The following is a 22,946-nucleotide window of genomic DNA, read 5'->3' as shown; positions in this document are numbered from 1 at the left end:
TAACAATCAATTTTTGAGTGATCGGGTTTTTATCCTAACATAGTAGCTGGTAACTACCAATTACTCTCTTTCTCTCTCTTTCTATATATATATATCCACACCCTTTGATTTTGATTTTGATTTTTAAATTTTTTTTTTTTTGCAATCTAACCTTATTGATGTGATCTTAAAAATGGGTTGAAGCAAAACATATACTAAGTTGATTTCTGTTAGACTTTAATGGTAGTTTTATAATAAAAAATGAACTGCCCCCATGGCATGATAATAAAAAAAAAATCAACATTTTTCATTCAAACAACTTGAATCAGTCTTTAAATGTTTATATTGTATTTAAAATGGGTTTTAAACAAAAAAATCAATAGGTTTGGTTTCATCCCTGACCTAAGCATCTGTTTTCTTATATATATATATATATCACAAGTTGGTTGTCATTAAACTGGTTTTGAGTTCACTCTATATAAAAACCCAGTGTTTAAACAAATAATGGGTTTGGGACAGGTCCGCAGTTAACAAACACACCCTTAAATTCTTACATTATTGTTGAGGAGGCGACTAAAGTTACACAATTCGTTAAACCCGCCGCTAATTTCGTACTTCAAAAAGTATATTTCCTTTTCATCCAAATGCATATGTATTCAAATTGGGGTACACGCTCATGTATGCATGAAATACCTGACGACATTCATTGACTTTTTACTTTTTTAATAGGGAAAACTTTCATTAATATTGAAACTTAGTCTTATATCCTCTTTCAACTTGAAGGTTCTAGATTTACAACAGGTAGTCAGGTGGGCAAAGCACTTTTTATCTAAGTCACCGGATGCACCGGAGTCCGCATCGAGTCGGGTGTGCACCGAACATGGGTGAGGCTCCGACTCACACCCGAGCTCAATTAAAATGTCATATTACTAAATTACTTATATATTATATGTTGTTTTGATATTTTTCTATACAATACAATTATTCTATTATTCAAGTATGTTATTTACATTAATAACTAAATTGTAATAATATGATTATTCTGTTATATATATAATAAATTAAAAATAATAATAATAAAATACTCTCGCCTTAAATTTTTTGGGATGTGCCATTCCGGCACCCGCATAGCTTTCTATATGAAAACTTAATATTAATGCAAGGAAAACACATTCTATGTGAAATTTCAACGCAAGGACCTGCTTAATTATATGCTTCAAACAGGGGGAAAAATTCCTAGTAATGTTTTCTTAGTTATTGCTGCTGCTAGTCTATCAAAACCTAAAAAAGTAAACAATAAAAGGCTCAACTCATATTTTAGTTGGGAGATTTTTGGTTTCTTGTAGTGCCGACACGTCATATTTTGAGTCTCATTGATGTTTTGTTTTGTTAGACATCAATGTTGTTGCTTTGAAACATTTTTGTTCTATGTATCATTGAGGAATATGAAGTGATTTTATATGAACTGAAGTTTACTACGTAATGAAAGGTTTGTTTCATTGTCTTTTGATATGCATAGCTCCTTTCGAATCGTTCCGTCGTTGCACCTAGACCTCATATGTTTTGACGAAGAAAAATTACTTGAGGGCAAAAAAAAAAAGGTTGGGGTGTGTGGAGCTTCTGGCTTGAAATAATATCTCGATTTTACTAAATTGGATGGAAGATTTGTTTGTAAACTTGAGCAAATGCCCTTTCTTCTTTTTGTGTATTAGAAGTGGGACCCTCTTTTTCTCTAACGCAACCAGTTGCATCGGCTGGCGTCACGCTCTCCGTTTAAATCTTAAATAGTGTTATCTTGATGGTATTGAGGAATGTTGAGTATGAGATTGTGGATCTAATTATAGAGAGGCTAAAGAGGCCGGTTCTTGTCCCTCTATCTTCCCCCAACTTTTTTTCTTTTTCTCTCTCTTTCCACGAACGAAAAAACCTTAGGAGTGGGCTCATGTCGGCAGTTATTCACATAGACACACATATTTAGTTCATATACATATTATTTCCCCTATATAATTTAGTTTGTTACATATTGGTGCCCTTCAAATTTAAATTTTTTTGAAGGACCTAAAATCGAGAACTTGTGTTATATCTCTCAGCTAAAAATTTGTGGCTTCACCATTGCTTTAATTGAAAAAAAAAATACATTAAGTCTGGTAAAGACAAGATCACACTAGGATAAAGCTGGGTCTCTCCTTATGAATATCTCCAGGCCTTAACTCGACCCACTTATTAATTGAATATATAGATCTCATCTCAACATTTATATGACTTTCTCTTCGTTCATAATATATCTAGATATTATTGTGGGTGCAATGAGCATGATTTACATGGTTTACTAATATGTTAAGTCTGGTTAACAGGAGACAGCTACGCCGTAGGCGATTGCACACATGGATCCCCAAAAAAAAAAATATTTTTATATTGATATTTTTAAGCAATTTTTCTGATGCCCTTTAAAATTAAAAATTTTATACCTATTGCACCTTAACCAGAATTTCTAGAATATCCATGATCATCCACCATGGTGTTTTTGCTTGCGAAAAGTTCATTTGTTTTAGCCCAAGAGAAATATAAAAACTCTGTTTACATCGGCCAGCTTCCGCCGTTGAAGAAAGGGATGTCATGAACTGGACATCTCACCAACTTCACCACAATAATATGTCACACGTTGTTGCCATTAAAGTTGCGGGAATTCCTCATTTCTCTAAAGTAATATAATATCTTGCTTAATTACATTCGTTATTTTTAGATAGGAGAAAGTTTTGTATGCATCAAATCTTAAAATATTGGCCACGCAAATCACGTCACATAAGCAATATATATATATATATATATATATACATATATATATACATACATATATATATATATATATATATATATATATATATATATATATTCTAAATATATACTATAATTATAACAATAATACAGCAATTCAGATTTTTATTAGTGATAGCCATGTGCCCATGCATTTGATATGGAATTGCAAGAAAGGAAAAGAGAAGAAGAAAAACATTGATGAATACCAACAAATGCAAAATGCCAAAGAAATCGTGGGGGTTGGTGCACCTGCCAGGCGGAGGCTGATAGGCGGCTAATCGTTTCAAACTCTCGTTAAGGTCGGACATTGGGCAAAGTACCCGACCAGTAATAGGTACTTGGCTCGACTAGGCCCGATTTAGTTCGATAAGTTGTTTTTAATATTAGTTTTATTATATATATATATATTATGATTAATTATATATATAGATATTACTCTATATTAAAAATATATTTTTTTAATTTAATCAGACCAAACTCGGGCCGCAGTCACCGGCTATGGCCCAACTCAAGCCTGATTGTTTATTGGGCTGGGCCAGCCCGATGCCCATGCCTACATGGTGTCAACCTTCTGTACTGCAAAAAAGGGGTGCCAATATGAACATAGTGCATAGCGGAGGGGAATGAGGGGAAGGAGAGACTTCAGCCTACTCGAGCGATGAGATTAGCCTCTCGCTCACCCTAACCTGATGATGCCAAAGAAATTAGTGGACATGGCTGAGATGATGGCAGACTCAGTCTTTCTGGTACTATATTAAACGAGACAACATCCAATAAAAATGGATGCTAAAAGCTACATAGTAGCAAAAGAAGAGGAAATAGTGCCACAGCAAATTAAAGCGGTGGCCAAAAGCATTGTCCACAGCTAAAATGTCTGATCGAAGAGCATGTGAGAAAAGAGAAAAATCAAAATTCATCCCACAGAACGTGATGTCATTACTGGTACTCCAAATCTACCACCAAAAGCAACATAACCAAGTGCACTGAAGGAAACGCCAAGCCTGGGAGCGTCGCAAGCAGGGGGGGTGCCTAGGCCATGGCCCCATCCTGGTCAATGAAAAAAAAAATTACATTGAAAAAAAATATAATTTTTTAATTGCACATGTATTTTTTGGATTTGAATTCAATTTGGTCCTACCCATATCTAGAGATTGGACCCCGTCCTTGAAGAAAATCCTGGCTCCGCCCCTGGTCGCAATGAACACGAACCAAATAGAAGATCGTGAGTGAATGAAGGAGGAGAAACTACTACAGGGGCAAGGGGCAGAGCGAGGATTTTTTTCAGGGGCGAAGCCGCTATACTTCCTTACAAGCGCAACACAATGACTAGCAAGGTGCAAACCCCATTTCAAGGTTACATTGGATCTGAACCTTATCACAGATGATGAGGAACCATGCATGCAGACTTATACAAGGAGGGGCACCATTGTAATGACGCTTAATAATTGAATGAGATAAGTAAATCGTTAGCTTTCACTATTGTAATGAATTAAGGCATCATCGTTTGAATGATCCCAAATATAGTGTTGGATTTGGATTTCAGATCCACTTTAAGCTACTCAGAGTCAGATTTCATTCCTGAAATCCACCTTAAGAAAGGGAAAATAGTAGTTAACAAAAAAAAAAAAGTTTTCCGTAATCTAACCCAAAACTGATTTTAGCATTTTAAGTGTAAAATACCAACCTACTCTATGGTCAGCTTTAACTATGTGGGTTTGTATCATAGCCATAAATAACGTTTCGAAGTTTCAAACGGCGAGATTTTTTCTTGGATATAATATTGAAAAAAAGGCAAAAGTAAAGTATATTTTTAAAAATTTGAAAAAAATAAATAGAAAAAAAATAAAATAATTGAGAAACTAATAACACAAACATCAAAAGAATTAGATTTGCAAGAAATAAAAAATAAAAAATGAAAAAAACTGTTTGACATTAAAAAAATGAAAAATATGAAAAGAGTAAAAAATAAGTTTAATTTATTGCATTTTTTTCGAAAAAAATGCACTTTTTGTGACTATGGCTTGTATTTAAGATTTCTTCAATTAGTGCTCCTCCGTCAGAAACTAACATTTAGCTGCACCACCAGATAGAGACGTAACTACATATATATATATATATATATATATATATATATATATATATATATATATATATAAAATCATTAAAAACACCATAAGTCCTCGCTACGTCATAAACCATTGCTAATGCTTCTAAGCATGGAGCTGCCTAGTTTCAATTCTTTCGGCCCTTCCCTTCCTTTTGTTATGGTCTCTTCTAGCTTGCCAACATAGGAGCTTACTTGAAACACTATCTAAATCAGTTCCACAGATATCAACGTCTTAGTTATATATTTTAAACAAGCTCAAAGTTATATCTATGTGATCTAATATCGATGACCAACGTGCATGAATCTGCTGCATTAATTGGTCAAGGTGGCTGATGAAGAAAATGAGAAGTAGAGATTTAATTCAGTCGCCATTAATTAGTCGGCCGTGGGCGTAAGACTGGAAGGAACTCCTTAATAAATGGCACCTTCCCATCAGGTAGTTGCTGGTTGGAATTTCTGATCAGCCACCTACATTGGCGTGTTCATTCTGCTTTTGCATCATGCTTGCAAAATCAAAACACTTGGTTTTCTTTCTTTCTCATTCCGGGGAACTCAAAGTCGTGGTCAGGGAAATCCAATACAAAATTATGCTGATTCAACTACTTCAATGACCAGCGTTGCCATCTATATTTTTTCACATGTTGGGCCAGTTTGTATCTCTGATCGCTCACTAAGTTTCTACTGATATAAATACAGAAAAACGAGGATTCATCGACGGTCAAAAAACATCGGTAAAAGAGGAAGGTGCACACTGGTTGTCAATGAAACCTATCACCAACAGTCCAGTGGCACACGTAGCTGCGTGCGTCAGCGAAAGTATTATGATAACTTTCACTGATGCAAGAAGGATGTTAGTAAAAGTATTATTACCGACATTCACGGACAACGCATTGTTGAAAGAGACCTTATACTGACGCACAGACCGGACGTCGACAATGCTTGGTCGGAAAACATTTGCACTGACGTGAGCGTTAGTACATGTTGGTGAAAAGGTAACTTTTACCAATGTTCACCTGGCTGCCGTCGGTAAAAACTGAATTTCAACGAATTTTTCCCTGCACACATCGGTGAAGGCTGATTTTCATGGGCGTTTACCTCTGGAAGTCGATGAAACTCGATCTTCACTTGCAACACATCCTAGAGGTCGGTGAAAATACAATATCATCGATAACTAATACAATTTCATGGATAACTTCCTTTCCGCATGCCGGTGAATCTTAGTTTTTTTTTTTTTGGGTGGTGTATGTTCATCTTGTCAAGAGATTGTATGTTAGTTACAGTTTGGAGCCTTCACATGGAAGAATGGAAAAACCTATACTAAGAAAATGTGTTAAATATGAACATATACTCTATGTCCATTGTGCCAATCGATACACGAATGTTCTGAAAATGGGAGACAATGAATTTTAAGAATTGTACATCATCCCTGAGCATCTTAAGATAATGGAAAACATGCATGAACTCTCTTCAATGATCTGATATGGAATGTACAATTCCTTTTACACCATGATCATGAAAATATTGCATGCATCAAACTTTAGACTAGGTATGTCAATGGATTTTATTCAAATTGGATAATCCTCATAAACCGTATTCACTTTTTGGATATTCACATATTCAGGTGAAAGCCTGCCGAGGGATAGGCCCTCTACCATTTTATTAGACAAAAATGGGGTATTTACAACAAAAATTAAAATCCTTGTCATGATGATTACATTACCAAACAAACTTCAATTGATGGTTGTTGATATGACAGTTGTAATCTATTAAAATGTCTTTGTATGTGCACAAGAAGCCTAGCCCTTTATGTAGTTCCTTTTATGACTTTGTCCATATCATCTTTCCAAGCGTCGTTGTTGGCTTGTATGATTATCGTCTGCTCATTAGTATTAATCTTGCCTAAACTTTTGTTCAGAACCCAATTATCAGATAACACGCACCCTTCTTTCGACCAAGAGCATATATTAAAACTGTATCTTTCATTGTAGCTTCTAAGCAGTCCTGCAGTACGGTGCAAGCCTTCTCATGCCAAGATGCAATATGAATGTTGAAGTTCCAGCCTACCGATGGGATACCTTGACATAGTCAGATTTCCACTCTATCCTGGTTCACTTTTTTATATTGTTCTATGCAAGATTCCCAAAATCTAGGATAATAGGCACCTACAATTTGTTCATTATCATGTTTTACCTTGTTCTTCAACTGCCACAGGTACCAGATAGCCATGTGGAAAGTTGTTTTCCATATGCTCGCCCATAGTTTCCTTTTAAATTTCCTTTTAAACCACCAAATGAGACATTGGTGTTATCTCTAGGAATCTTCTGATTGAATTTAGTTGCAATGAATTGCCATAGCAATTTCGACACTGGGCAGCCAAAAAATAGGTGGCTATCATCGTCCTCGTGATTGTGGCACAAAACACACCTTGATGCTAACTGCGCTCCTAATTTTTTGAGTCTGATATCAATCGTGGTTCTACCTTGACACCCAATGTAAATCGTCCACATCGCCCTACGAAAACCATTTTTTATCCAAATGTATTGACGCCACTTTTCAGTTTCCTTAGTCTCCCAAATCCTTTTCCAAGAGATGGGGTGATTGTGATGTTTGGCCCAGACGAGTGCACGTTATCCACCAAGGACAACATCGCAGTATCAGGCTTCCATCGGTTCACTTTAGCACGCAACTCCTTATTAGGACCAAGGATAACCTCTCTAACATTGACTCCATGATTGACTACCTCAAGAATAGGGTCATTTACATCTGCTAGGGGCCTACTTGCCCAATTATCTATCCAAAATTTGGCCCTATTGCCATCCTTAATTTAATATGCCAATAGACTTGATCTCTGATTTGCTTCCAAGATTTAACTATATCTCTCCAAATGACAAAACTTTTAGTAAAAGAGATGGAATGCCACAAACCATGTCCTTTGAGATATTTCTTTCTGACGTAACCAGCCCAAATGTTATCAGTGCTTAGTGCTCTACATGCTAGATAGGCGAGATTGGCTATATTAGTGTCTTTGATCCTTCTCATGTCGACTTTTCCTTCGCTCTTAGGTAAGCAAAGCTGATCTCATTTAATCAAGTGAGCTTTGTTTTTATTATCACAACTACCCCAAAGAAAGTTAGCACAAAGGCTTTCTACTTTTTGAATAAATTTACGGGGCAATTGATAAACCATTCCTGTATAAGATGAGATGGTGGACAACACATACTTTATTAAACATAGTCTACCTGCATACGACAACAGTTTTTGCTTCCAGCTCCCCAATTTCTATTCAATTTTAAGCAACATCCCAGAGCATTGATTATCTGCCAACCGTTTGTTTTGGAGAGGTGCCCCAAGATATTTAAAGGGGAGTTGCCCAGCTTGCCGGTCCATAATTCAAGCAGTCTTGCTAAGCTCATTGAAGCCGGTATTGATCTTGATAATAGTGCTTTTGTCCTTGTTAACTTTGAGACCAGAGCAATTTTCCAATTCTTGAAGGATTCCCTTGATTGTCTTTAAGGACTTCATGTGGTATGTTGAGAACATAATCAAATCATCAACATAAAACAGTGATCTGATGCTAGACCTGTCTTTACCTATTGTGGGGAGCTTGACTTGCTTATTTCGAGTGACATGCTTCAAGCTTCTCATGAACATATCAACAACAATGAAGAAAAGGTACGAAGACAAAGGGCCACCCTGTCTTAATCCTCTTTGAGGGTGAAACCAGTTTCCCTCCTTGCCATTGAGCACGACTGTCATACTTACAATTGTAACCAAAGTCATCACTTTTTGTATCCAACTAGGATTAAATCCCAACTCATGCATGACATTCTCCAAGAACTCCTATGACACTCTGTCATAGGCTTTGTTGAAGTCAATTTTCATACAAAGAGATTTGCTCTTCCTAGCCTCCTTAGAGTGGATAAGTTCTTGCCCTAGCAAAATGCTGTCTTGGATGCATCTCCTTACTAAGAAGGCGTTTTGGTTAGCGCCAATAATACGACACAGTATAGGTCTCATCCTTCTAATCATGATAGGACTTAAGAATTTGGTGATGTTATTGCAAAGCGATATGAGCCTAAAATTTTCAACATAATGATCACTTGCAATCTTAGGAATGACAGCAATATGAGTTTTGTTGGCCTTGCGAACCAACTTACCACAGACAAAATAATTCTTTATATAAGATTGAATGTCCTCTTGGAAAATGTCCCAATTCTGAATGTAACACTTGTTAGGGAATCCATCGAGGCCAGGGGCAGAGTTAGGGTCCGCACCCTTGATCGCCCAAGTGATTTCCTCTTCAGAGATGGGGGCAAGTAAGCTAACATTCTCCGCTGTTGTGACTGTCTTCCCTTCACGCATCTTGTTTGACAACTGCCCTGTTTCATTGCCTCTACTCAACAGGTTGCTAAAGTTCTCATGATAGGCCTTGCAGATGTCTTCTTCCTCTTCAAGTTTTTGTCCATCCACTGTGATAGCACTGATTTTATTCATGCACCTTTTGCTTTTGACTGACTCATGAAAAAACTTGGTATTGGCATCTCCATCCTTGAGTCATTTAATTCTGCTCTTTTGTCTCCAATAGAACTCTTCCATTAGAAGAAGACAGTTCAATTTCTCTCTATATTCAGTTTTCTTTTGTATAGCATTCATATCGTCATTCTCAGCCTCATTTTGCACATGCAACATAGCATTTTTGTGCTCACTAATCTCATTCTCAAAGCCTCTCCCAAACCTCTTCACCCAAGAGGACACACTGGTTTGGACTAACTCAAGTTTTTTTAGGATCATAATCAGTGGACGGCCATGGTCTATCTCCTGCCAGCAATCTTTGATGATGTTCTGACATTGAGTTTCCTCCATCCAAAAAGCATAAAATCTAAAACAGGGTCTACCACATGCCCCAAATCTGCGATTGTAAGCATTGAGAATGATGGGGTTGTGATCAGAGCAAGTGCGAGGGAGAATCATGAGTTCGTTGCAGTTAAACATGATATCCACCAAGAAGGTGTAACAAAACAATGATCGATCTTACTCATCACATTCATAGGCCCCATACGATTGTTAGTCCATGTATACTTGATGTATGGATTAGAAATTTCAGTTAAGTTGCAACTATTGACCAAATTCGCGAAGACCATACATGCCAATTGGGCAAGAGGATTACCAGATTTCTCGACAGCACCACTTACACCATTGAAGTCTCCAAGGCAGACCAGAGGCTCCTCTGAGGATATGATAATTTGTTGTAGGTCTAGAAGTTGCCACTTTCTACATCTGAAATCAGTGTCTAGGTACACACCGATCGCACAGAAGTGTAGACTATTGTTCCTGTCTTTGAATTTGCATGATACCTATGTAGAAGACAAAGAAACATGAATCAAGTCAACGACATCTTGGTTCCAAATAACTAAAATCTGAGCCCATCTATCATCATAGGATAAATTGAAAACAATATTATACTTGGGAAGCACAAGCTGCAGCTTTCTAACACCTTCAAGAAATAGTTTAGGATCAATAATGAATGAAATTTTAGGGTCATACTTGGCGAAGGTGAATCGAAATTTCCGATTTGAATCCTACCTGCCAGTCCCCTTATGTTTCAGCTACACACTTTCATGTTTGTTGGGTTCAACCACCCCCGTAGGCAAAATTTCCTTGTCCACCCCTTCACCATGTTGAATTCCATAACAGTTTGTCTGCCCATCTTGCTTGGGTGCACCTCCTCTAGGGTCTATCGCCATGGCTTAGTTTGTGCCAATATCTACAAACTTAGGCATTGCCCCTTGTAGGGTGGCGTTGACAACCTTGGGCATATGCTCATCTATGGCCAAGCTACCTTCATCATGTTCTTCTTCTTGAGCTCTCCTTTTAGAAACATTGTTATCCGTATTGGTTAGAATAGCTTTGTGAGTACTAGACCGCCTTTTCCTAGACTTTTTGGTATGTGCAACAAAGGCAAATACTGCTTTTTGAGTCACCTCTAAGTCTGCTTGGGCCTTGATTCCAAACTTGGGCAGGGTGACAATCGTGTCCTTAGTGTTAGGTTCTATCTGGTTCTTAGGACTGTCAGCATGGGTCTCAAGGTTAACATTTTCCTCCTTTCGCTCTGCTACTGGTGCAAGGGGAGAGCTGCAATGAGTTTTAGCTAGGGCCTGGTGATGTGCATGTGTTGTCTCAGAAGTTGCTAGAGGTGAAGTTATTTGTCCCAAAAGAGACACATCAAAAGGAACTTCAATAACCTCTAATTCAAGGATATTGAATTTGTTTTCATTTTCTTTGTGGGTGGGTGTGATCGTTTGGTGTCTTTTGACATGCCTTTTGATCACTTTAACTGTGGACCAACCTTCTTTTTGACACTCATGTTAGTAGTGTCATTCCTTCTTCAATATACATGCTATTGTATTGTGGGTGGTTGAGCTACACATAGAACAAAATTTCACCCTCTTCTCATATTCCACAATTTGCATTACTTTCTTTCCATCTTTAAAAGCAAGGGGGATTTCTGGCGTAGGAACAAACCCTAGTAGAACTTCCACTAAGATTCTCACGAAACTGTGTTTATCGATACTTTTAGTGCACTGATTCATCCCTACAAATCACGCATCCATCACCATAGCAATGTCAGCAAGGGTTCTCTCGTTCTACATGCACAGAGGTAGGTTCGACAACTTAATCCATATGCGTACCTTGGATGATGTTGCTACTCGCACCTCCATTCCTGGAAATCATCTTTTTGCCATGAGGAAGCGACCTCCAACCTTTCAGGTGCCAGGCTTCAAGATTTTCAAAAGTTCTGGTTCTAAGCCTGTTTTGATGAGGAAGTTCCCTTTACTGACTATGGTGAACTTCACAGAAGGAAGATGCATCCATTGACGCTTGAGAGTCTCAAATATGAAAGGGTAATCAAGCTGACCCCTTCCTAGCCCTCCAGTCAGAGTGGCAATGGCAGCGAAATCAAAAGGGCGAGCCATAGCCTTATAGGCTGCATTTGAAATAAACAACATCTTTCTACCATCTATGTCTTTGATTTTTAGGGAAGGAATATCACATACCTCTTTATGGGATTCTCCATTGACGGCTGATGTCCATGTTCCTGTCGCAGCTTGGTCTGCTTGGATAAAAGTTTCTTTCACTTTAGCCTCATGACTGGCCCCGTTCTAGTGATGGGGGTTCCTCTGCTCGTTACATTGCTGGTCTGCCCTGTACTCTTCAACATTTGTGATGCTTTTGCCAAAAAAGGAAAAGCACGGCAATGCCTATCTGCAACCTGAGAGAGTGCCTTGACCGGCATACCAATATCACGCACGTCACGTGCTGCCTCCATCCTCACATTGTTGATGCATTTATCATCCAGCTCCTCCACCCTCCGCTCAGACGGGGGAGGGGGGCAGGGCCCTCTGCAAAACCCTAGCCAGCCCCAAAGCACCTTTCCTCCCTCTCTCTCTCTCTCCCTTCTCCCTTCTGATATTCACATATTCAGATTCGAACACAAATAATGAAAAGTCATAAATAAGAATCTGAATTTGAAATCTGATCATACATTTATATCTCAATCCAAATTTTGAAAGTGTTGAATATAAGATATTTATTTAAAAATAATTTGATTTGAATATGATTGGATGTCATTTCTTAAATTTGAATTTGACCTAATTTTTAATTAGGTATTAGACTTTTTTTCATGTCTAATTTTTTGGAAATGATTCAGTCAGATATTCAATTCAAATCAAATATATTTCTTAAAATTGAATTTGATCTAATTTCTTAATTGGAGACTAGACTTTTTTTCATATTCGATTTTTTTTGGAATGATTCAGTCATATATTCAATTCAAATCGGACATATATATATATATATATTCTAGTTAAATAAAGTTAGTCAACCATTTAACCAAGGTCATCCATCTAAAGTAAAGAATGATTAAGAAAGGCGAAAAAGTGTAAACTAGTATTAGATGACAAAATTATTCATCACTTTTTTTCTTTATTTTTGTTTTAACAATGTAAATTAGATGACTACGAGACTCTTCAAAAAAATAAAATCACCATTAAATATGGACGTTCATGTATCACACGTGACAGTCATGTCAAGGAGATTTCTTTGCAATATTCAAGTGAAAGAGATCCTCAACAACAAACGGCTTGACCCACAACCACATTCATGAATAGCAAGAGAACAAGGTTTGGTTTGAGGCTCCATCCTCGAGGGAGGCCGCTTACGTAGCTGCCTACGATATTCAACGAAACTTGATTGATGGTTTCGTTTCCGCTCTATCTCTATCTCTTGCTCACTTTTGATATAATTTTTAGTTGCAAAATGAATGCACATTAAAGTCTATGTTGGTAGTTAGAAAAAGGTTCGAGATTTAAAATTTTGATGTCGTAGATGAAGTTTAATTCTACTGAATTCGCATGTACTTCATTTCAAAGAGTGATGAATGCCAATATAAATAAGTGTGTGTGCATACAGTATAGACGGTCATGTATTTAAATGAAGAAGGAAAGTAACCCACTCCATGTGGTTGAACCAATATATGTCATAAGCAGGGAAATTAACGATTCTTCACTATTGGATTTGCTGGGTTGTTTCATCAATTTCGTTTTTTAATTAGTTTAAATTAATCTTTAGCCATCGTTTAAATGAAACAAGGAAATAGTTAATCTTTAACATAATCTAAATATATATATTTATATATAAATTATATATATATATATTCAATCAAGAAATGTCCAACACATAATCTAAAAGATAGAGCTGCACCAGGCCAATAACAGTCACGCTCATTAGACCGTTCCGTCGGATGTTTGAGAAGTTGATACATGCCGTGTTTATGGGGAACCGAACCCATCACCTGACTGGCAGTACAGAGTATCTGATCACATTATGAAATGATTTTTCCCGCTGAGCATGTGAATATGGATCCCCACATGCCTTGCCTTGAGTATTTAATTATAGAGCTCATTTATACAAGGCCATTACAGGTTTTCTAATCCAAGCTTAGATATTTTCATTTATTTTAAAATTGAAAAAGTGGAAAGATATGAGTAGATGCACAGTGTTGTAGCAAGGGGGTTGAACTGCCACCATTAAATAAAATTTATGAAATTTTTTAATAGTGGTTAGTTTTTTCATAAATTTTACAAGGGCCAAACTAAAATTTTCACAAAATGGAATCGGTAAATTTAAATTTTAAAAAGTTGAGGGGGTGCGGAGGAAGGGGCATGGCCCTGTGGACTCCCCCATACCTTCAGCCCCTTGATATCATTATTGGTGGGCAAACTTATATTGCACCCATATCAATGAGGTAAGTTAAATGTCAAGTTTCTATCAGATTTTAATACGCACATTGCATGTTTGAGTTCTATGGGTGTTATTTCAATGATCGTTTGACGGATCTCAACCTATTTTCTAGCAATTTTGTTTCTAATTTCAAAAAAGTTTTTTTTTTGTGTTATACAATCCACCTATCTTCTTGAAGCACACACATCCATGTGTGTAGGACCTTAAATCAGAGTGTTGAACCGTTTTTGATACTACTGTAACAATTCGACCCACTTCTACACTTGGACTCTTATTCGGGAAATCCCACCCCGTTCCTTAACAGTTTCGGCTTCAATTTCAAAAAAACTAAAAACTAGAACAATCATATGTTTAATCACTCTCTTTATAAGCCCTTGAAGATTCATCACAATATTTAATAAAAAACTAAATTTTTTTTTAGTGTTATAACCTCTCAGTTGCCTTTTTCTCGTCATTGAACGTCCACATAATGAAAATGGAAAACTGTTAATCGGGTTCAATATTAAATTATAATTCAAGTTGGAACTTAAATTTATAAACAAGAATCAAGGTTGGATCCAAGTTTTACACATAATCAAGTCCAATACTTTATCTTGGATTTATATTCCAAGTCCTGCTCCTTTTTTAAACAAATTTTTACTGTTTTGGTTACGTAGTATTCAAAAAAAAAGGGAAAAAGCTCCTGTTCAGGAACCAATGGCTTCCAGAAGGCTCTGAAACGTCACTGTCTGTAAAAGTTTGGAAAAACAGAGAAAAGGGTTAAACAAATATTTAGAGTTTGTTTGGATTCTAAAACTTATTTTCCAGTGATCAGGTTATTCAATCCTTTTGAAAAGCTAGGATCTCTCAAAAATGATTGTTCCAGAAAACTTGACTTTGATGTTATAAAAAAAAAACTGTTTTGAAGTGCCATCCAAACACTACTTTAAACATTGAAAATGAGATATAATTTCAATGTTAAAGCTTACTAAAAAATAATCGTCCTACACTATGAGAGATGCTTCATATGAGTTTGATTTTCAAGTTTTAAGAACAACTTTTCAAATTGATCGACATCATATAAAAAAAATAATAAACTCAACTAATCGAGGTACGACGATGGGTGGTGGCACCTTCAAGTTAGTAATTGGTAGGCCGCTGGTCTCTGGTTTAAGTGGTATGAGCACCTGCATGGAAAACAATGCATTAATTGATGCGGATGCACATAGCCTCACGTTTTTTGTGCTAAGCAACAGGTTTTTCCTTCTACTCACCCCGAGGTACAAAGTAAATTAAACTAGTGGATTTGAGGTCTGAACTCCCTCTTTTCAAATTCGACTTTAAATTTATAGTCTTGCACATGTAACAAATTTAAGATTCAAGCTATTGAGATTCTCAAATTTTTTACACGCACACTTTTTAATACAGCCTTGAATTCGAGATCTGGTATGATGCTATCAAACATTACCTAAGATTGATTTGAAAAATCAATGTTAATAAAAAAAACTTTTAAAATCAAACAAAAGAGGTATATACAGGTCGTGAAACCGAAAATATTTAGAAATACTTTGGCAGCATAATAAACACATTATTTGGATAAAAATAATGGGGAATATATCAGTTACCTTTGCCTTTTGTTACCATGCTATTTTTGAGCCTCATCGATTCATGGCTATCCCATTGTGCCTTTTGGTTTTCTGACCATTCACTCTATGCTACGATTTTCACTCAACTCATTTTTGTTGGCTACATTAATACCTTGGATCATTTCTAAGGTTCTAAGATTCACCTATCTAACGAGTGTCCCCTTTGCCTTTCTGTTGCATAGTCAAAGCACTACATTTTTGTGATTGCCTTTTCTTTTGTCATTTATTTGCCACTGCCACTGCCTTTTTAATAAGATGCATTGTCAAAACAATAGTGAATGTTGTTGGAATGACTTCTTAACTCTCCTTCTCTCTCCCCGTTGCCCAGTTTCTATTCTCCATTTTATCTGCTTATGCTTTCTTTGTTAATTTTTCTCTTATGTCACTTTTATTTTTTCTATTAAGATTGGTAATGCCTTGTGACTACATTTTGTTTTAATGAACTTTCATTTTATCACACTTACAAACTGCTCGCTTCTTATTTTTTTTGGCTAGTTTATTTTTTTAAGATATTAATGCCGTTTAATTGAAAGAAAAATAATTTCAGTGGTAAATGCAACTGAAAGGAATAATTTTAAAAGGTCAATGTAAGGTTTGGTTTGTAAATGGGTCTCAAGACGACAAAATTCAAAATTTTAAAGGAGAGAGGGGAAGGGTGGGAGGGGGTATAAATAGGGGGCGGAGGAGGCGGAGGCTGAGCGAACAACTGCCACCCAACACACGAGAGTAGAGGAGCGGTGAGTTGCCATATTGAGAGAGAGAGAGAGTGACTGGGAGGAAGGAGAACGGAAGGTGGTTGGGTGGTGTTGCTACTCTCTCTTTCTCTCTCTGCATCTCCTCCTCCTCTTCTCTTGTCTTCTCTTCTGTGATTTGGTGTCTGTCTGTAGTCTCCTCATTTATAGGGGAGGGACTAAAGGCGGGACAAGAGGGAGGCATTAGGTAGTGCTTCCCTCCTCTTCCTGCTTTCTTTCTTCCTTTTCGGATCCCGCTTTCTCTCTCCCTCTCTCTCTCCTTTTCACATTTCATCGAGGGCTTGAGGCAGAAGGAAATTTGAAGTGGAAAAGAAAGAAGAAGAAGAAGAAGAAGGAGAAGAAGAAGAAGAGCTAGATATTTCTTCCCATTGTTTCTCTCGGTTTTTTAGGAAAAGGAGGATCCTTAGCAGGAAGAATTAGGTAGCCGCTTCTCTGTCACTTTGGTTTGCCTTTTTCCTCTGTGTCAAAATCTTCGTTTGTTTTTTTTGATCTACTCGGACGATTTTCTTTATGTTTCCCTTCCCCAATGCGTCTTTCAAAGGCAAAAGCAAAAAAAAATCCATAATGTTTTGCTTTTTCTGTTGGGTTTTTGATCTTTAGGCTGTCTTGATTTGTTTCCTCCATTTTTTTTCTGCTTATCTTTTTGAATTTTCAAAAATATTGAAGATCTTGCTTTTCCTTATCAGATTTGAAAATATAGTGCGTTTTATATTTCTTTTTTTTGGCTATTTTTTTTCTTTTTTGATCTTCCTCTGTTTTAATTTCCATAAATTTCTAGATTTCTTCTCATCGTGGTTCGGGTGTATCTTAGCTCCCGAGCTTTTATACGTTCGTGTTTTAGAGGATGTAACCAAAAAATGTGGGAGAAAGGATATATTTCTCTATGTAAAATTCTTTCTTAAGCCACGTTCTTTCTTTCTCCTTCGAGAGGAGCTTCCGTTGCAAAGATCCAGAAAGAGGAGAAAATCATCATTTGGTTGAACCTTTCTGTTTCTTAGGTCTAAAAGGTAACCCTTTTTTTAGTACGAAAGAATCGGTTGTTTAATTATTTTCTTTTAAGTGCTAATGGAAAAATTGTCGAGAAGGTTTTTCCAGTTTTTCCTTCTTTCTCAAGAGATGCACGAGTTTTTCAGTCAGCATTTTTGTGAAAATGATGCTATTGTTTTGTGTTCTCCACATTCCGAAGTCTCCTCCTTTCTCGTTGAACAAAAAGCGGCGTTTTGTCCAGCAAAATAGTTCATTTTCGTGTAGTTGTTTCATGTCTGGGAAGATATTTCCATTATTATCCTATATCGTTTACTTCTTCGTGGTCGTCCATGTTTTTTTCTCTCCTCTTTCTCCGGTATGATCTCTAGCTTTTTTGCTGTGTTCTTCTGCAGATAGTGGCCTTCTTGTCCACATTCATCAAGGTTTATCCGGTTTCCTTCTGCCGTGATTCCATTTGTTCTCTCTGATAGTAAATTGAAAACCAAAACCATGGTTGTAGCTGCTGCTGCTGCCATTTTTGCAGCTGCCACGGCCTTGATTTCACCAGATGTCTACCGGTTTAAGCCCAAGGCGGCGCTTGCATCTGGCCCTAACAACTTGAGTGCAAACGGGATCAAACTAAAACCAAATGCTGGTGGGATTCAGGTTAAGACAAATGCCCATGCAGCTCCAAAAATCAACGGTAGCAAGGTGGTGTTCACGACAACTGACAATGGCAAGGCTGCAGGTCTGATGGATGAGGATGAGTTTCCTTCTTATTCATCTTCTTCACAGCAAGGGAAAACGATTATCAATCAATTGCCAGATTGGAGTGTGTTGCTTGCTGCGATAACAGCGATGGTTTTAGCTGCGGAGAAGCAATTAATTAATTTTGACTGGAAGCCGAAGAGGCCGGACATGCTGATGGAAACATTCGGGTTTGGGAGAATAGTTCATGACGGATTTGTGTTTAGGCAGAATTTTCCTATTAGGTCTTATGAAATTGGAGCAGACAGGACGGCTTCCATAGAGACATTGATGAATCATCTACAAGTAAGTGGTAACGGCTCCGTCATAGGCTTGAATTTGGAATGATATTTCTCACCTCTGTACTGCCTATTGAATTATTATCTTGACGAACTAGGAAACATCTCTCAACCATGTCAAGCGCGCCGGACTCTTGGGAGATGGTTTTGGTTCAACACCTGAGATGTCTAAGAGAGGTTTAATATGGGTTGTCACTCGCATGCAGATTGTTGTTGACCGATACCCATCATGGTATGTTTCTTTTGTTATCTATCTTCTGAATTTGGCGACTCTATTTCCAGACAAATAAAACTAGACATGTTGTGCTGTAGATGCTTGCCTCCCTTCTGCATGATGGCCAATAAGCATAGGGTCTTTTCCATGTTGAGAACATTAATCAAAATTTTATATTTGTCCGCCTCTCATTCTTGATCTTGACCGAAATTGCAATAACATGCTATGAACTTATGCATGCATACTATGGTGGTTGGGTACAATCACTGAAGCAGTTCAATTCCCATGTTGTGGAATTCGTTGAATAATTCTAATGTTTGGCGAGTTATATTAATGCAACTGTGTTCCTCCTTTTCTCAACAAGTTAAAGTTGCTCCGCTGATGTAACCTCTGTTTCAATTGCACTTTGATGTTGTGAGTGAGGAACTCTGATGCTTAGAGTTTAATGGGTCCTATATAATCGATCAGTATAGTTAGTTAGAAAGTAGTTGGTTTAATGTCTAACTGTGTTGTTCACCTGTGATAGTCTTCAGGCCATTTGATTGCTAATGTCTTCCATTGTCCGCGTATGAATTTGCATGATTTGGGGAAAGCTGGGAGTGGTGGAGTTATGTTTGTTTACAGGAATATTATTTATATTCCTTAAAAATTAACACATATATAATTATATATATGGTTATCATTTAATATGGGTTGATTCGTGAACATGATTGTGATATTGATCGTTGTTACAACTTTAGTTATGTTTCTTTCCCTGCTCAGAATTGAGCTTTTAGTCAAACCATTTAATGCCTTCTTATTTTTGTTCTTATATTTGTACTTAGATATACCATCCTATTTTTCTAGGTTGGCCACAAATCCCTTGGATGACATAGAATTTGATAAAGTTCGAAGTTGGACATATGCATGCGTGCCTTTCCTTTTTCATTGCTATTACATATGAACTCTTTGTTCTTTTAATTGTATACATCATTATTACAAATATCGTTCTCAGGTTTTTATGAGCAAGGTTTTTCTAACGTATTCTTCGACAAAGCTATCTTTTATGAGCAAATATTAGATTTTTTTTTTAAATAAAAAATTCAAAGTATTAGGTGAAAATAAAATAAACGAGAAACTAATAAGAAGACATAAAATATCTTGCTAAAATGATAAAGTAATAAATAAAACAATGAAACAAAAGTTGACAAATACAAAAACAAAAAATGAAAAAATCTTGAAAAAATCACGATAAATTCGCGATAAAATCACAAATAAATTCATTTTTAATGTTATTTAAAATATCGCATATTTTTCTCATGTTTTTTTTTTAATTTTTCGTTAATATTGCTATATTTTTGGAAATATCACAATATTTGTGGCTCTGATTGGCATTGTGGAGGTGAAATTTTTTTTAATTGAAAAAGTGTAATTTGGTTAGGTTACAGTTAGATACAGTTAGACTTGTATAATTAGCTTTCTCAATGATTGCCTAGTTGCATCTGCTGTCTGCTGATCTATACTGAAATGACTAATGAAAAAGTCCAATAGATCTGAATCTGTTGGTTGCTGCTTAGAATATGAAAGCATGAATAAAATTATTGCATTATATTAAATGAAGCACATAGTAGACAAAGTGAAGCGATCATCTCATCTGCAAAACATGTATGTTCTTTTTCCCTTTCTTTGGCTGAAGTTAAGTTGGTTCTGTACTTTAAATTTTTAATGAATCAATTCTCTTTTAAAGAGGGTATTTGAGTGCTCTTGATATCTTTCAGGGGTGATATTGTTGAGGTGGATACATGGGTTGGCTCATCAGGAAAGAATGGCATGCGTCGTGATTGGTGTGTACGTGATTGTAACACAAGAGAAACTGTGGCAAGAGCTACCAGGTCTAATATCTTTCGCCCTTGTATTTTGTTACTCAATGGATGGATGTGTTGGTCCTTCCTATTAATGGTCAAGCTGGGGCTGGGCAGATTCCTACCAGTATAGAAGGGTACAACACATCTGCTATCATTCCATTCTAAACCATCCTGCAGAGTCCTCACCACTTAAATATTAGAAGCTTGGTACTTTGGACTCTGTTCTTTGGATAACTGAAAATTCATCAGCCTGTTTGCCTTCTTGTTGTCATAATAATCTCCATTTCCTTCAAGATGCAGCAGCCTTCATGTGCTTCCGTCATTTCTACTACCACCTTAGAATAGTCAATGGCTAGATGTTGGAGTTGTGACTAAGAAACTTTGAAGACTATCCTGCTTGTTTGATTTCTCAGGCATTCTTGCTGACAACTATATTATGTTGCTTCATTGACTGTAATGCATCAGCAATGCTATTCTAATGTTGGCTGAAAGCTGTCAAGGATGATATGGATAATACAGAACTGAATTGTGAAGCATGTTTTTAACTCACAGACCATACATAGGTTTTCTCATATTGAGACAAGCTTATCATCTTCTGATCTTTTTTTGGTTCAGTGTCTGGGTGATGATGAATAAAGGAACAAGGAAATTGTCAAAAATGCCAGATGAAGTGAGAGGAGAAATAGGGCCTTATTTCTTTGAGGCTGCACCTATCATTGATGAGGATGGTGGGAAATTGCCTAAACTTGATGACACAACTGCAGATGGCGTTCGAACTGGCCTAATGGTAAGCTTGGATTGGCGGCGACCATGTTTTCCCTCCAATTTTGTACTTCCTCCTTGAGGTACCCATGTAACCTATTGGTGTGCCTAAATTTAGTTATGATATAACTTTGTCATCTCTAATTGCAGCCTCGTTGGTACGATCTGGATGTCAACCAACATGTTAACAATGTCAAATACATAAACTGGATACTTGAGGTAACTCTCTCAGTTGTAGGTGCAGGCACTGGATTCTTGACGTAGTTTCTGGCTTTATCTGTCTTAATTCCAAACTTGTGTTCTTCCTTTTCTAGTTCTAATTGCATTTTGGACTTCATAATGCTTTTCAATTGGACATCACTTCTTTGGACTTTTCCTTGTTGGGATGTATGTGTGTGTGGTGTGCATCTGCACTATCAAATCACATGAAATTTGTGGTCTCCGAAAGGTTAATTCTGGCCTGCATGTCCACCAAGACCTCAACCCTGCTTTTGTGTAGTTTGGTATCCGATGTGGACTGTTGGTCAAACTGATTCTGTACATCTGAGGGTGACGAGCAGTAGCTGTAATTTACAAGCACAAATTTATTTTAATTAAACCAACCATAAGCATGCGAACTTTATGTTTCATGATTAAAAAATCTTGTTTTTTTTGGTTGCACGGATCAGATTTTGTCGGTAGGAAAACCAGATCCTTTACTTTAAGTCTTCATGAAATCAGCTTTGTGCGTGAAATTAGATTGATGTTTGAGTTGATTTTGGTTTTTTAATCATGAAGGTCCCATTCATGCAGTTATTGCTGCTTATGGACCTTAACTGTACTTAGGATTGTTGCATGTTGGTGTATATGTTAACAGTTTGGAATCCTCGAGTAAAAACTCATAATACTAGTCATGCGGATGAAGCTTCCACGTCTATGCAGAAATCCTTCTCTGTTGTGTAAATAGGATTTTAGAGGTTGAAACTTGAAAATGTTTGGACTTGTTCTTTGAAGCTTTATGGTCTCTCTCTCTCTCTTTCTCTCCGTGTGTCTGTTGCTTGTATGTATAATAATACATCTTCTGTTTGGCCTTTGTAGAGTGCACCAATATCCATTCTTGAAAGCTATGAGTTGGCGAGTATGACCCTCGAGTATAGGCGGGAATGTGTACGTAATAGCATTGTGCAGTCGCTGACAAGCTTATCTGATAAGGAAACACCCAGTTCTGGTTTGGAGTGCACCCACTTGCTTCGGCTGGAAGATGGGGCTGAGCTTGTACGAGGACGAACTCAATGGAGGCCTAAGCACAAAGGCCCGCATTGAAGCCTGAAGTTGTTCTATTTGTTGGCATGATACAGGTTTTGCTTGCCAGGACTTGCACCTTGGCACGTGTTACTGTAATTTCCATTGCTCTGTAGAATATTTGACCTTGTTATATAATATATATATTTTCCTATGTTTTTTTTTTTAATTTTGGAAATCTGTGTATTTTGCAGTTACTGCATTTTATATTAGTATTATTTCTTGCTGAATTTAGAGAGAAGCTTATAGATTC

At 36.9% G+C, this 22,946-nt stretch overlaps 1 protein-coding gene across 3 annotated transcripts; it reads left to right on the top strand.

The window, feature by feature from the left end:
- The first annotated feature begins 16,534 nt into the window (after positions 1–16,534).
- On the top strand, positions 16,535–22,847 carry LOC116264416 (palmitoyl-acyl carrier protein thioesterase, chloroplastic-like). Of its 3 annotated transcripts, none has more exons than XM_031644628.2 (7): positions 16,535–16,767; positions 17,960–18,599; positions 18,691–18,824; positions 20,564–20,677; positions 21,266–21,437; positions 21,563–21,631; positions 22,490–22,847. In XM_031644628.2, the coding sequence occupies exons 2-7, from the start codon at positions 18,057–18,059 to the stop codon at positions 22,712–22,714; spliced, it is 1,257 nt and encodes a 418-aa protein (XP_031500488.1). In that variant the 5' UTR covers positions 16,535–16,767; positions 17,960–18,056; the 3' UTR covers positions 22,715–22,847. The 3 variants fall into 3 exon arrangements, with proteins under 3 accessions (XP_031500488.1, XP_049931386.1, XP_031500480.1); XM_050075429.1 differs by having other exon boundaries at positions 16,535–17,000; XM_031644620.2 differs by lacking the exon at positions 16,535–16,767 and adding an exon at positions 17,014–17,587.
- The last annotated feature ends 99 nt before the right edge of the window (positions 22,848–22,946 follow it).

The sequence above is a fragment of the Nymphaea colorata genome, chromosome 1 (genome assembly GCF_008831285.2).
Source record: "Nymphaea colorata isolate Beijing-Zhang1983 chromosome 1, ASM883128v2, whole genome shotgun sequence".
Taxonomy (NCBI): domain Eukaryota; kingdom Viridiplantae; phylum Streptophyta; class Magnoliopsida; order Nymphaeales; family Nymphaeaceae; genus Nymphaea; species Nymphaea colorata.
The sequence above is the reverse complement of the archived record's forward strand: the minus strand, read 5'-3'. Positions and strand labels throughout refer to the sequence as shown.

Coding starts and splice junctions, on each gene's coding strand:
- LOC116264416 (XM_031644628.2), top strand. CDS start 18,057: ATGGTTGTAGCTGCTGCTGCTGCCATTTTTGCAGCTGCCACGGCCTTG. Junction 18,600..18,690: donor CATTGATGAATCATCTACAA/GTAAGTGGTAAC, acceptor TTGACGAACTAG/GAAACATCTCTCAACCATGT. Junction 21,632..22,489: donor ACATAAACTGGATACTTGAG/GTAACTCTCTCA, acceptor TGGCCTTTGTAG/AGTGCACCAATATCCATTCT.